Source organism: Canis lupus, chromosome 32 (genome assembly GCF_003254725.2).
Source record: "Canis lupus dingo isolate Sandy chromosome 32, ASM325472v2, whole genome shotgun sequence".
In the NCBI taxonomy this organism is placed as follows: Eukaryota; Metazoa; Chordata; class Mammalia; order Carnivora; family Canidae; genus Canis; species Canis lupus.
Genome location: NC_064274.1, coordinates 20,696,694 through 20,712,848, shown reverse-complemented (window position 1 = coordinate 20,712,848; position 16,155 = coordinate 20,696,694). Strand labels below are relative to the sequence as shown.

The window sequence follows — 16,155 nt, the reverse complement described above, 5'->3', positions numbered from 1 at the left end:
AATAATCTTGATAAAAAAAGAAATAAAGTAGGAGGAATTCTTCTACCTGATGTTAAGCTTAAGCTCACTACATAGCACAGTTATCAAGAGAGTGTGGTACTGGTAGAGACAGAGAACCCCAGAAATAGACCCACACATATATGTTCAAATGATTTTTTAAAAAGATTTTATTTATTCACGAAAGACATAGAAAGAGAGGCAGAGACACAGGCAGAGGGAGGAGAAGCAGCCTCCATGCAAAGAGCCTGATGTGGGACTCGATCCTAGGAATCCAGGATCAGGCCCTGAGCCAAAGGCAGATGCTCAACTGCTGAGCCACCCAGGTGTCCCAAGTTCAAACGATTTTTGATAAAGGTACAAAATCAATTCAATGCAGGAAAGATAGCCTCTTCAACAAACAGTACTGGCATTTCCTCAGACAAAAGAAAAGAATATAGAAAAGAAAATAAAGCAGAAGGAAGCAAGAAGAAAGAAGAAAGAAAAAAAAAAGAAAGAAAGAGAAAGAGAAAGAAAGAAAGAAAGAAAGAAAGAAAGAAAGAAAGAAAGAAAGAAAGAAAAGTTGCCCTAAATCACACACTTTACACAGATTTTAATTCAAAGTGGATTATCCACTTAAATGTAAACTATAAAGCTTCTAGAATATATGAAGAATTTCCAACTTAATAGTTAAAAAATTAGAAAATGAGCAAAAAAATCCATAGGTATTTCACCAAAGAATATATACAGATGGCAAATAATGATGAACATCTTTTCATATGCTTTTCATATGCTCTAATTTTTCCATTAGAAAAATGGAAAAACCATAATGCCTACACAGCTATCAGAGTGGCTAAAATTCAAAACAGTGACAATACCAAATATTTGATGAGAATGTGGAAAAAACTAGATCGTTCACACAGTGCTGGTGGGAATGTAAAATGGTATAGCCATTCTGGAAAGCAGTTTGAGAGTTTCTTTAAAAATTAAACATATAGTTACCATACAACCCAGCAATTGCACTCCTAGGCATTTATCCAAAGAAATGAAAATTTATGTTCACATAAAAACCTACGCATGAATGTTTATAGCATTTATTTATTTTTAAAAGCCCCAAAGTAGAATCTGCCCAGATGTTTTTTGACAGGAATGGTCAAACAAACTATGGTATGTACATACCATGGAATGCTATTCAGCAATAAAAAAAAAAAACATTGATACACAAAACAAATTGGAAACTATGTTGAATTAAGAAAACCAATCCCAAAGGCCACATACTTTATGATTCCACATATATAACATTTTAGAAATGAAGGACAGATTAGTGGTTTCCAGGGATGAGAAACAAGGTAAGGGGTAGAGGGAGGAGGTAGGTGACTACTATGGTTATAAACGGAGAGATTCTTGTGGTGTTAAACTATTCAGTATCTTGGCTGGGGTGGTTGATACACAAACTACACATCCTAACACTGTATAGAACTAAACAGATACACAAATGAGAACAAGTAAAACTGGGGAAATCTGAATAAGACTGGTAAGTTATATCAGCAGTTGAAATATTATTTATAGTTTTGCAAAATGTTACCATTGGAGAGACTGGGTAAAATATACAAGGGATCACTGTATTATTTTTTACAACGGCATGTGAATCTACAATTATCTAAAAAGAAAAGACTCTCAATAATGTTGCTTTAGTACTATTATCATACTAAAAAATTTAATTCCTTAATATCAAATAGTCTAAGGAAACAAGATTGGAAAAATATGGTTTTCAAAGTATATTGTGCATTAAAAAGATGGTATGGACTTATTTTTGTATCTTAAGTCAAGGAATCTAGGAAATATTAGGTAACAACAACAAAAATGCATGTATCATAATTTGTATATTCTATGGTAAGGTGACCAGACTGAGGCAAATGCTTAGGTATCAGGAAGCTAATGAAATTATAACTTGTTTGGAAGATATTGGCACAAAACCAGATTCATCCCAGGCTGGGTCATCAAGCATATTCTGAAACTGCCTTATCACTTTAAGCCACTTAAAATCAGGCCATGAACCCAGTTTGGTATTCAATATCCTCACCAACACTCTGCCCTTCATCATAGCTCCCCCCACTGACTCCGCATGATGGCTGCTGGACTTGTAAGCTGACTCTATTCAAACCATGTGTGAAGTCATGGCTAATCCAGGACTTGAACTGACCTCCAAAGCATCTCTATCTGTAGACCAAAGTCAGTAAGAATAAGCATGTGTTCTTGAAGTCTTTTATCTTTAAAATTCAGAAAAATTTTACATCCTACTCATACCAAGGATTTAAAAAAAAATTGTTTTAAAATTCAAAACCCTTTAAGATAACAAAAATTTGAATCTCTCATACCTAAAATCTGAGTAAATGTGACACTAGAGAAAGACAGACCATGTTTATCTTTTGGTTCTCCCTTGGAATAGGGGTTGGTGGGTCCAATTGCCACTGTGTGAGAATTATGGACATAAATCATCAGTGGGAATTAACAGGTGATCGTTAACAGTATTTACCTAAATAGCTTTGAACTGTACAGGACAAACCTACTAAGTCTATAGTCCTCCATTGTATAAGGCAGCCTCAGGCCTTAACCACAGGCTGTGTGACTGTCCCCAGCTATCTATATCAGAGACTGGTTCCTGGGACAAAGGTTACTATCTATAAGCTAGATGCCTATGAATTAGCTTCTCAAGAATTCTGACCAACACGGATGCTATATGCTAGAAAGACACCAGCTGAATTATTTAAACTCTGCTTTGGGGGAATTTTGAATGTAAAACACACAGAAGAATGACACAGAAGGTAAGAATTTAGAATGAGGGCAATACTATAAAGCAAGAGAAGCCACGGTGACAGAAGGAGATAAGCAAGAGAGAGACTCAGTAGTAGAGATGGAAGAGAAGGTCGGGTCACTGGAAGGGTAGCAGACTCTAAATTTGCTGTTGTATTCTAAATATAGTTTCATTTCTCTGTGAGGCCTGCTGAAATGTTTTGTGTTCACTAAGTGCCTATAACTTGAAATAACATTTGAGACAGAACTTTAAAAAGAGTTAAGCATTGGCCTAAAAATGTTACCAAAAGTAAAAGCTGAGATGGCAATCTATAGAAAATGATTTCCTATATATCAATCTATAGGTGCAGACACATGCTGGCAAAATGTTTCCAGTCAAGGTTTTGTTGACTTCTATTCCACTCCTGTGCTTCATTTCATCCAAGATAAAAATAGGAGAAAATAAGTTTGACACTGGGGTACTTACCCAACTCTAAAGCTGCTATTAGTGCCAAAGCAACAAGGGCTTCATTCTGCATTATTACATGTTCACTAGTTGCCATGGTAACTAGATGCTTGATGCCACCACTCTGTACAATGGTTTTAATTACATCCTACAATAAATAAATATCACAGGCTTATAAACTTTAATTTTAAACATAAAGAAACAGTCAATTCATTGTTAAGTTGAGTGCTTTGCTGACAGTGTCCTGTATGAATCATTACATTTAACCATAATTTTTTTCTTCACAGAAGAAAAGGAAAAAGCTTTTAGCTTTAAATAAATTCATCAAAAGATGACAACTTAAATTACCTAAGTGAAAAAGACCACTGCAGTTCATAGCAAGGAAGAGAGTCCCAGAAGCTACCAGGCAAAAAAATAAAAGTGTGGTTGCCCCAAATGTTGACTTACTATGGAATGAACAGAAGAGAGTAAGATTTTGTAAGGACAAAATAAAGTCCTTCTTTCAACTTATTATTATAACAACAGGTAGTTGTTCTCCAGATGATCTAGGTAAAGTGTTTTTTTGTTTGTTTTTAATCTCTTACCCCTTTGTTGAAAGGGACTTGAGCAGAACTTAAAATTATCTCCCTCATTTCTCATGGGACCTACACCTCTGTCCTCTTTAGTGGCAGAGGAGACAGTGGGCTCCAGATTGAATAAAACCCAGTCCCAACATTGACTAAACAAATTACTGAACCTCTATGCGTCTCAGTGACTTTATCTATAATGCTGGGATAATGTGTTATCATAGGTTTTTATGATAATTACAAAGTTATTACATGAAAAGTACACATAAGAATATACAGCTAAAATTAGATTTTTTAAAAAATGGTCACATTTATTTCTAGTATTCATTTTTGTTTTAATCTCAGTTTTGTTGCCTAAAAACTCTTGGATTAAATGTGATTTAGAGGAAAGTCTAAATTACAGAATTTTTTAAAGTAATTTTCTTTCACTACTTTTAATAATTTAAGTGCTGGGTGTTAGGTAGCCTGTCTGCATTAGCTGCAACAGTATAAAAACTAAGTGTAATTAGAAATATTTTTCAATTAATTTGTGAAAATACACAAAAAAGGGTTTCCTTTATGCTTCTACCTTATATAATTTTTTAAAAAAAGATTTTATTTATTTATTTGACAGACACAGAGAGAGCACAAGCAGGAGGAGTGGCAGGCAAGGGGAGAAGGAGAAGCAGACTCCCGCTGAGCAGAATGCCTGACTTGGGGCTTGATCCCAGGACCCTGGGATCATGACCTGAGCTGAAGGCAGACATTTAACGGACTGAGACACCCAGGTGGCTAAATTCTAAATTTTAAAGAAAACTATTTATAGATAGTATCTTTGCTTTGAGATCAAATGCATTTAGAGATCAAACCCAGTACTAAGTTTTTATGGTGACTGTATTCTAGCATCTAACAAGCCTCTCTCTTAACCTCTTTTAGTAAGTGAGAAACTGTCCTTTAAAGCCTTTTCTAATGAAGAGAAAACCTCCTAGTATACTGCTTACTTGGTGGGCATTTTATTTGAAACTTAAAATTCGTAAAGATTTTTATAAAAATCACAAAGCAACTTACTGAGTAAAGAAGACCACAAGAGGTTCATAGATACATATATAGTCACCTAATGAAGGTTCTTGAACTATCATTTCATCCTTTATTTTGTGATTCACCCTGGAGAGTCCACTGTAGTAGAAGGAGCAGGTAATGAACGAAGAAGGCAACTGTATCAGAAGCCAATAGCTCCCTGTAAGATCAAGCATAGCTCTCTCATAAAATGAGATGGTAAAGGAGCTATGAGGGAGAGAAAGAATCTCATGCAGACTCTGCGCTGAGTACAGAGCTGGACACAGGGTTTGATTTCACACCCCTGAAATCATGACCTGAGCCAAAATTAAGAGTCGGGTGCTTAACTGACTGAGCCATTTTTTGGTGCCCCTCCATCTCACTTTTTTGAACAGGTATTGGAGAATCGCTTTTTAAAATGCCCACCCTCTCTCCTCTTATTTCAATAAATGTTTGTTGAATAGCTCCTCTATGGACTTGCTTTGCCTGACAGAATGGGGGATAAAAGACAAATGAAGCATTGTTCTGTTATATGACAAAAAAGAATGATATTCATAGCTACCCCCTATGGAGCAACAACTACACACTGGACATTATACTGGGTAGCTTAGAGATATTAGCATATTTTTAGCCTCACAGAAAATCCTATTAGCTAGATATTATCTGTAGTTAACAGATGAAGAAATTGAAGCTCAGATTAAGTTATGAAATTTGGCCAGTCAGTGATTAAGTAAGTGATAAAAAAAAAACCAACATTCAAGTCCAGGCAGTCAGTCTATCAGTTCCTTGTTCTTAACCATTTGTTGTCTATGCAAAAGTATATGTACTGAATTCATGACATGCCATATATAGGCAGTCACAATGTGCTCTATGGAGGCTCTCTGAATATATTTTAAAGTTATATTGTAAACTTCAAGATATTAAAACAAAAAGGTAAAAGGTTATTGGCATCACTCCACAGAGCAAGGTTCATCTGGAGAATTACAAATAATTTTAGCCATTACACATCTACAAGTAATCCAGAGTTAACTTTTCTGAAACCATTTCATTTATTAAATTGTAGAGATACACAGGAAGACATTTTTCTGGGAAATCCTTCTGAACCCTATATATATCTGTAAAATCTCCAAAAATTTTAGACATACTTTATAATGCTTTACAAAGTTTTAAATGATGTATTATTTTGTAATCCTATTTCTCAAGGAGTTTTCTTATGGAAAGCTAAATTTTGGAACATACACAACCAAGGCAAATTGTCTATGTAATAGTCTCACATGTTCAGCTTTTATGGTCACTTTGCCATTAATAATTGAGATAATCCAGGTACAAATTTTGTTGAAAACTCTATAATGTTGACTACAATGTAATGGTCTGAAATAGGCTTAAATTCAAGATAATTTATAACATAGCCACTGAATCACCTAACAAAAATTTTCTTTCTCAACTTTGTACCATCAAAGACTACTTCTCAGTATTGGAATTAAATGTTAGATATATGAGCAAATGACTAAATAAATTTGTTTGAACTACTTTTTAGCTTGGCAATTGAAGAATGTTCTACTCTTAAGAAAAGTGCTTTTGACATGAGGCAGTTTTTATGTTCTGGTGTAGAAGCAAACTGTACTTTTCTGTTTTTGATACCTACAATCAGAACGTCCAGCTAATTGCTAAAAAGCCCTAGCCTAGGGTACTCTTTCGAGGGAAGATGTGAATTTACCTATTGGCACAAGTGCAGGAATGCAGTGTATATGGCTGAGATGACTAAGCTAGTGTGAAACGCTGTGAGTCAGCGCAGACTTTCAGAGGGTTGGACTGTAAGACAGAATTCAGGGTGACTTTAAAAGGAGTAGGATCTTCAAAGTTTAAAAATAACACAAGGAGAGAACTATAATTCACAACAGTTGGTTAAGGATCTACAGGAATGTGACTAACTTGTACCTAGTGTTTAAAAGCTTATTCTAGAGCAGCATTTTCCAAAGTATGTACAGTGGAATGTATTTAATAAATGCAACCTGTAAAAAAGCCCCATTGTCAGATAGTTTGGGAATCAGTAGATTAAATAGAGTTAAGAAGTTTTTTTTAGAGTAGTACTAATGTGTGCTGTGAATTCCAAAGGCAAGGAAAGAGCATGAACTACTTCCCTAACTAATCTGATCATATAACCTTTACCCTTTGTGGAATATTTCTTAGGGTTATTATTCAATAGAACATATTCTGAGAACTGCTTTGATTCTCAAAAGGAACCACTGATTCCACTTTAATGTTTGTGAAATTTAAAACTAAGAGTTCTAATCTGGAGCTCACCTAAGGAACACCCCTTCTGTTCTGATCATTAAAGTATGCACATCAAGGTTCCTATTGCTGCTTAGCAGCAGTATACACCTTAATTATAGGGAAGATATGCAAAAAAACACAAACCAAAACAAAAAAACAAAACAAAAAAAGCCTATAGTACTGAACTGTAAACATACAGTTGTTATAATATGACCATGAAATTATAATTATCATTCAAATTGTATCATTTAAAATTGTTTTTTGTTACACGTATACACACACACACACACCCCTAGAAAGGTGCAGTGCCCTGTTTCCCTGGTCTTTTCAAAACACCTACATGACTATAGATGCTTAATGGGTGCTTGAAAGCCATTTTTTGGTGGGGGAGATGAGGGACAAGGAAATCTGTGATAAATATTAAAAGAAAAGCCTTAAAACCCTCAAATCTCAATTTTATATAGCAACTGAAAAAGCTTTGGCTCCAAGATTTGGTTAAGAAGTTGTGATGCATTTTCTCATGGACATAAGTGAAATGGCCAAAAGGCTCACTTTAGAAAACAGGTTATAGTAAAAAAAAAAAAAGGTATAGAATATAGATACTAAATCAGCTGCTAACCTGCTGACCTGGGTTCCCACCACTGTGCTCTTTAAAACAGTTCATTTGCTCATTCATGTATTCATTCACTTAACAGAGGTTAGCAACCACATGTCAGACACATACCAGGCTGGACACTGCTTTGAGAATGGACTTCATCCAACTCTGTGAGTTCAGAGCATCATATACTATCTAGATATCATTTGATTTCTTAATATCATTAGCTAGCTTGGTCATTGCCTAGTACATAGATGTTTGACACTAAGCGTGGTGGTAAAAATAACACCTGCAACCTCTACAACAACTCCATTTACTGAGTGCTTACTATGTCCCAGGTACCAATTGAGCACTTCGTATATGTGATCTCATTGAATTATTCTCACAACACTTAATTTCGGGTAGGTATTATCTCAGGTTTAATATATTGAGATGTGAAAGACTTGACCAGGTAAGTAGCAGAGATAAAATGTGAACTCATCTGATTCCAAAGCTTACTCTTAACTATTATGCAATAGAACTAAATACAAAAGCTCAATCTTCAATTACTTTTTCAGGATTGTGCCTCACTTTACGGTGTTTCACAGACACTATGGTTTTTTTTTTTTTTTTTTTTTTTTTTTTTTTTACAGATTGAAGGTTTGTGCAACATTAAGCAAGTCCATCAGTGCCATTTTCCCAACAGCATTTGCTCGCTTCATTGTCTGCATCACATTTTGGTAATTCCCAGTTTCAAACTTTTCCATTATTATATTTACTATGGTTAACTGTGATCAGTGATGATGAATCAGTGAAAGCTCAGATGACAGCATTTTTTAGCAATAAAGTATTTTTTAATTAAGGTATACAAATTATTTTATTAGACATAATGTTAATGTACACTTAACAGAATATAGTATAGTATAAACACAACTTTTATATGCATTAGGAAATAAATTCATTTGACCCACCTTTTTTTTTTTTTTTTTTGCAATTTTTACTTTATCACAGCCCTCTGGAACAGAAACTATGATATCTGAGGTCTATCTGTAATGTATTTATATATAAATATGTAAAATGCAAGCTTATGATATGAGATCTATGATACAGAGTTTCCAAAAAGGCCACTTGCATGTTTTTTAGTGAAGAGTCTTCACTGGAACTTACTTTTGATTTACTGTGTCGAATGAGGGCAGACAGCAGTCTGTTGGACTCCCCCATCACACCAGCATGATCTTTGGCTTCGCACCATTCTACCAAACGCTCCACTAATTTAACATTCTTTCCCAGTTGTTCAGCAGCTTCTGCTATAGGAAAGAAGTCAAACCACACAGGAAACAATCACTGATAAGCATCCAAGGAAACAACTGGTAAAGATGTAAGAGTGTGAAAGAAAACTGTATATATATCCATCTAACACAACACAATGATTAAGCAAGAACTGCAAATACTCTGTATCTGATGGAATAGTTAGCTTTTTCTACAAAGCTACAGACTTTCATACAAAACACAAAAATACAAAACAGTTTTATATTCTTATAGTTCAGCCTGGTAGTCTGCTAGTACTCTGGCAAACTGTAACAAAGGGTATTAGAAGGACTCTGAGAAATCAATACAGAGAAAGGTTTAGAATTTAGAAATAAGTAAACAAACACAATTCATTCCAAGGAGTGGTTTTCACTGTTATTTCTGTAAACAGAAAAAAATGAACTCTCTGTTCCCAAAACAAATTTTTAAAAATCTTGAGTGTTAGCATACCAAAACACGATTTTTAAGACAAGGTAAAAATGGTATGAAACTCTAAAACAGGAGATCCCTGGGTGGCTCAGCAGTTTAGGGCCTGCCTTCGGCCCAGGGCCTGATCCTGGAGACTCGGGATCGAGTCCCACATTGGGCTCCCTGCATGGAGCCTACTTCTCCCTCTGCCCATGTGTCTCATGAATAAATAAATAAAATAATAAATAAATAAATAAATAAATAAATAAATAAATAAATAAATAAATAAAATCTTTAAAAAAAGGAAAAAAAAGAAACTCTAAAACATAAAAACCCTTAACTGAAAAAAAAACAACAACAAAATCTTTAGAACTGCTAATAAATCAACATAAAGCCAGGATTATATGTACAATAGAGATACAATATAATTTCCATTTAAATTTAATTATAACAAGCATGGAAATTAATGGAGTTCTAAAATCAATCTCTTTTTGTCTTTTATTTGCCATTCGTTTTTATGATTACATAATTCTGAAAGCTAAAAACACGTCTTTTTCAACTAAGGCACACTGACTATCATACCAAAAATGTACCTTGTGAAAGCATTTCTTTTACCTTGTGCATCTATTAACATTCTTAATGTTCCCAAAAGTTTGAACTGAACCGGAGGCATTTCAGACTTAAGGAATTTCAAAACTGCCTCGGTGACTCCAGCTGATAGCATCTTTGCTTTATTTACAACTAGAGAGAGAGAAAGAGAGACTATGGTTAAAATGGTACTAGCATTCTTGATGATAGTCATTCAATTCAATACACATTTATTGTCTTATTATTATTATTTTTAAAGATTTTATTTATTTATTAATGAGAGACATACAGAGAAAGAGAAGCAGAGACACAGGCAGAGGGAGAAGCTGGCTCCATGCAGGGAGCCCGATGTGGGACTTGATCCCGGGTCTCCAGGATCAGGCCCTGGGCTGAAGGCGGCGCTAAAATGCTGAGCCACCCGGGCCGCCCGTCTTACTATTTTAAAGGCCTCATGTTACATTTTTCTACGTAAAAGCAGTCTTGTGGGGCACCTGGGTGGCTCGGTGTTTGAGTGTCTGCCTTTGGCTCACGTTCTCTGCAGGGAGCCTGCTTCTCTCTTTGCCTATATCTCTGGTTCTCTGTCTCTCATGAATAAATAAATAAAATCTTAAAAAAAAAATAAAAGCAGTCTTGCTACTTTTCTGTTTATTTAAAGAATAGGACTGGGGATGGGGGATAATTATCCTGTTTGTTTATAGGAATATAACACACAAAATCATACATATTGGCTTTTTAAACCTATCCTCAAAATACTTAACAATTTGTAAAGGAAATCTGACCTTGTTGTCTTCTTATTTACAAAATAACACAATTCCTCAACTTTAGTAATGTTTCTTTTTACCTCTGTCCTTGACCCAGCTGTATTAATAGAGATGTTCTAGAAACTAATAAACAATATTAATCTGTTATATGAATCAAACTGATTTCTTATAGGTTGTATCTTCATACAGTTATACTATTTCACCTAATCAGAAATTTACTTTTAGAAAGTAGAATAATAGTTTTACCTCATGGCTCAGAGCACCTTTAATCCAAAGACACATTAAAGCTATTTTTAAGAATTAGGTCTGCTTATAGAGGAAAAAGAAACCCCTGAAAGTCATTCTTTTAGGGGACTCTGTTAATTGATGCCATTATCTTACCTCAACTGAAGATGCTTAAAAGAGCTTAAGTATATAATATGATGAAAATCTAATTCACAAAAGGTAATTAATAGAAATATTTCATCTGAACAAATACAAAGATTATGTTTGCATAGTCTCAGAAAACCTATTTTGACATATGATCTCCATTTATTAGTAAGAAAGATATAAACAATTTGAAGATGTTTTTTTCTTGGTTAGGGTAGGTCTACAAAACACAGAAAATAAATACCTTCTTAAACAACAGATCTTACTTCTTACATAGTTGCCTACTATTCTTAAGTCTTACCTGGAATGGCCAGATTTCTGAGGGCACTTAATGCTGCATGCTGTACAGTTACATTTCCATCTTCTACATGTCTGTCCAGTAAATCCATAAGTTTTTCTACAATTCCATTGTCTACCATATGGATACAGTTTCCATCTGAATGAAACAAAAGCATTTTTTCTTTCCTCTTTATAAATATCTATAAATATTTTATAACAGTGATGCCTATCTATGACCTACATTAGAGAAAATGGAGCTACAAGGAAATAAAATGAATTCCAATGCTTTCTCCCATCATATTTATGAATTATTTTTTCTTTACTAAGAAGTCATGACAAGAAAAATCTCTAGCATACAATCTGATAATATATCAGAAGATAAGTAGAAACCATATACTTAAAATGTAATAGTTTTGACTTATAGTGAAGTATGCTTGAGTTCTGCCAATGTTATAGTGACAACAAAAGATAGGGCTGATGTTTAAATTATTTTTCAATAACAATTTTTGAAACATTTATAAAGCAGAGAGAGTATTATAATGAACCATTCACTATTCCACATTTAGCTTCAACAGTTACCAATATTTTACTGTTCTTAATTACATCATTAAGGAGTGAATGATCATCCTCAAAAATAAAAGTAAAGAGGGAATAAGATATCCATTATACAGTTACACAGTTCACAGTGGAATAAAATAAAATTAAAAACAAAAATAACCCATATTTCCTAGTCACAGTATAAGAATGAGTTTCCAGATTGAAGAGCAGGAGTTCCAGACTTCAGAAATGAACATGAAGGTCTGGTGCTTTGGAAATATTATTAAACCAAATTAAATATTCTACCCTAAACCAGAGGATTACTTACAGTTCAGTTTTGTAGGCATAAAGGTATAAACTAAGGCACAATAACCTTATGAAGAATATTAAATTAAAAAATTATTAAATAAAAAAATCACCAGGCAAGAGAGCATACCCTCCCAGATTAAGTTGTGTATTAGAATGGGACTCAAATTTACTGATCTATAAAGTGCAGAGTATTCAAATAAGGACTTCATGATCACTGTTCATGATCTTTATACTACTAGAACTTAGTTAAATAGCACAAAATACATAATTTGTTATAACAATCACTAAGTATAGGCAGCTGGCTGGTTCAGTCAGTAAAGCATATGAATCTTGATCTCAGAGTAGGGAGTCCAAGCCCCATGCTTGGAAGAAAAGCTTACTTTAAAAAAAGAAAAATCAGGGCAGCCCAGACGGCTCAGCAGTTTAGCGCTGCCTTTGGCCCAGGGCATGATCCTGGAGACCCAGGATCAAGTCCCACATCCACCTTCCTGCCTGGAGCCTGCTTCTCCCTCTGCCTATGTCTCTGCCTCTCTCTCTCTCTCTCTCTCTCTCTCTCTTTGTGTCTCTCATGAATAAATAAAAAAAATAAATATTAAAAATAAATAAAAATTTAAAAAAAACACAAAATATTTCATATCTCTAAAAAATTAAGGTAGCGATACACTACCTATACTTCTGAACTGTTGTAGTTTTACTATGTGTAATGGCAAAGAAAAATAAAAAAACATATAGAATATTTGATTTAAAAAGGGTGAAATAATATATATGCTTACCGTTTCTGGCAAAATTTGCAATTGCCAATGCTCCAGCAAGCTGTAGCTGGTGGTTATTTGATGGAATCCAGGACAGCACCCTTTGAAACACATTACCTTTTCCTCCTTCAAATAATTTCTGCATGGATTCATCTGGAGGTAAATGAAACAGATAAGAGGAAAAGAATTAAGAGTAACAAATCCATATTCCTATGTGAATATCCAACTGGATAACTATGTGTGTCACAAATGATAATTCATAAATGGAAACGTAATGACTCTTTTTATAATAAGCTTTTAGTACTGACTGGGAAAAGAGTTTAGGATTTTTCTAGTCTAAGTCCCAAGTACCCTCTAGCTTTCATTATTTTGGTGCCACAGTTGTCCTATGATATCTCTTTAAATATTGCAAGATAGTGAAGACTCCTCTTTTCCAGGTTCATTATCTCTAGTTCTCTCCATGATGCATTTCAGGTTTCAAAATCATCACATCAAACAGGATTAAATGAGGCAGAAAAAGGGGAAAATGCCTATTATATATAGTGTTCACAAAAGAGACAATACATTTTAAAAAATCTGACAATCATGTTCTTAGATTGACTTAAACTATAACTCACCTCCAAGAAGTAGTAAAACCATTAGATCTGAAGCGGTTTTGAGCTCAGCAATATCATCCTCTTTGTCACTATCCACTTTCTGCTGAACAATCTCTAGTAGACACTCTACCAGGCCTGCTTCAACCAGCTGTAGTTTAATAGCATCTAAACAATATGTGAACAAAACAACCAAAACTTGAAATGAAATAAAAGTTCTATTATAAGCAATCCATTATGAAGAATTATAAGAAATAAAGAAAATGCATGATTTAGATAACGTATCTTCAAAGATTTGAGTTTCAAAAGGATCTAACAGTGCAGCTTCTATTCTATACTTTTTTTCATTATTTTTTTACTTGGAATTAGGTCACTTTTTACAATGTCTGGCAGCACCTAAACTGATTCTCAGCTTTGAAGGGAAATGCTGGCACTCCACTGTTCTTCTACATATTATGCTCATGTTTAAAATACTATAGAATATTCACACCATTTAAAATAGAACACATACGCCTGTTTTAGTTAAAATGTATCCACTAATGGTGTTTGAATAGAAAGTTATTGAAAAGTAAAGAGCTATTAGTAAATTTCAAACTATGTTTTAAGTATATTTGGATTCATATTTGTATAGATATGATTTTTCTAAGACAGTTAATAAACCTACAACTTTCTGAACTTTAAAACTCATGTTTTTTAAAAGGGCTTCAGGTTTTCATTAATTTGAAATTTTCTTGGGTGATGGATACATGGTGGTTCATTGTACTATATTCTCTCCATATCTGAGTAGGTTTTAATTTTTCTTACTAAAAGTTGAAAGAATAAAATAACTTTTGAGCTTTCTGATGGATAACCAGCAATGTGAAAGCACTTTAACAGCAAAATTAATATCCTTATTATGTTGTTAAAATTTTTCCTCAGAGCAGGATCTAATCTTATCAAATTATTTGTTTATATACCCCTAATAATGTAAATATTTTTTTAAGGACCTTAATTCATTGTAGATTTTATATTCATATCCATATATGTCTTCCCCATTATAATAGATATTATATCTCTTTCATCTTTGTGTTTTAACCTAAACTGGTCCACCTAAATGCTTTGAGTATATTTTATACTGCTTAAGATAAATGCAGATCAACTGACCTTAGAAACACGTGCTACACAGAAATTATTACATCTTATTTTTTAGTTGGATTTTATTTTAGTCATTGGTTACCCTAAGCTGTATATGTACCCATCTACAGCAATGGCAGCTTTAGGTTGTTACTTGGGAGAAACAAAGACCTTTTTTATAGTTGACATTTTCTTTCAGGTAATTTTAAGATATAAAAATCAAGGCTTCTCCCCCCAGCCCCCCAACACCAGGATCACTGATATTCTATAGAATACTATCTCCGAATACATAGAATATTCGACCTGGAATATTTTTTTAAAAGGTACACTTGCACTGTGCCATGCTAAAAGTAGGGCGTTTCCTTGGTTACAGAATGCTAGGGCTAGAAATGTGTGGTGACTAGAACTGAAAGCCATGATGAAAAAACCTTAAAATTCCTAAAAACCTTGAATTATACAACTCCCAATTTTAATGTCTCCTTTACATACAGGGAAAACCAAGGATGATACTAAGGATAGTCGAGAAATAAGTTTTCAAAGGTATCATTCAATTTACTGCACAATTATAAAACAAAAGTGCAGGTGGTAACGGAGAAAACAGATATAAGAAAAACACTGTTATTTTGACATATTGTGAGAAAGGTTACAGGTAATTCTCTGGTATAAAACTGATAGAAGGTCATAATAAAAATTTCATTTGGACAAACAACCAAATGAGATGAAAAACAAGTTTCTGCCTAAAGAATAGATCTAAAGCATTTAGAAAATTTAAAATGTGTCAACATTAAAGTTTACAGATCTCTCCTCTCAGTTTGACTGTAATCACATATATATGTGGGAGTTTAAGTAGCCTTATTAAGGAGGATCAGCAAGGCAGTCTGCCAAAGCAGACAGCCCAGCATACATCAGCATCATTCTGCCCAAGGACATCTATCTTTATAACCATTTGCATATATAGGTAAGTACACATACATACATATATTTTAAAATCTTTTCCAAATGGTGAAAAGAATGCATATATATAAACACATACGTATATATTTACTGTACATATATATTTCAAAATCTTTTCTAAATGGTGGAAAAAATGCTACAAATGCAGAAAAATGCATAATGTACCTATGAGCTTAATCAATTATTATGAAGTAAATAACCATGACCTCCATCTATATCAAGAAATTCATTGCCAACCTCCCAGGAAGCTCCTCTGTGCATTCCCTTTTCCTATCGCATATTCCTCCCTCTATCCGTCTCAAATCACTGCTCTGATTTTTATTTTATGGTAATCACATTCATACTTTTCCTTATTGTTTCACCAAATAAATAAGCATTCCTGAAAACTATAGTTTAATTTTACTTTTTTGAACTTTATATAAATGGAATCTTACAATACATATTTTTAGAGTTGGCTTTTTCATTTCACGTTTTTAGGATTCATCTACACTATTGGTTTA

The 16,155-nt window shown here is 33.8% G+C and overlaps 1 protein-coding gene across 15 annotated transcripts in view; it reads right to left on the bottom strand.

Moving 5' to 3' along the window:
- The window catches only part of RAP1GDS1 (Rap1 GTPase-GDP dissociation stimulator 1), a 159,020-nt gene that overhangs the window by 11,316 nt on the left and 131,549 nt on the right, over positions 1-16,155 (bottom strand). For 12 of the 15 annotated variants that reach the window (XR_003126911.3, XR_003126906.3, XR_003126905.3 and 9 more), the window contains 6 exons: positions 13,613-13,756; positions 13,017-13,148; positions 11,420-11,554; positions 10,016-10,141; positions 8,852-8,991; positions 3,257-3,383 (listed from right to left, as the gene is read on the bottom strand). Coding sequence is in view for 9 of the 15 variants with exons in the window: in XM_025423784.3 (XP_025279569.1) it covers positions 3,257-3,383; positions 8,852-8,991; positions 10,016-10,141; positions 11,420-11,554; positions 13,017-13,148; positions 13,613-13,756 (804 nt within the window). In the remaining 6 variants the exon portion in view is untranslated. The remainder of the gene's footprint in view (positions 1-3,256; positions 3,384-8,851; positions 8,992-10,015; positions 10,142-11,419; positions 11,555-13,016; positions 13,149-13,612; positions 13,757-16,155) is intronic. The other 3 variants (XM_025423826.3, XM_035709490.2, XM_035709494.2) reach the window with 1 other exon arrangement.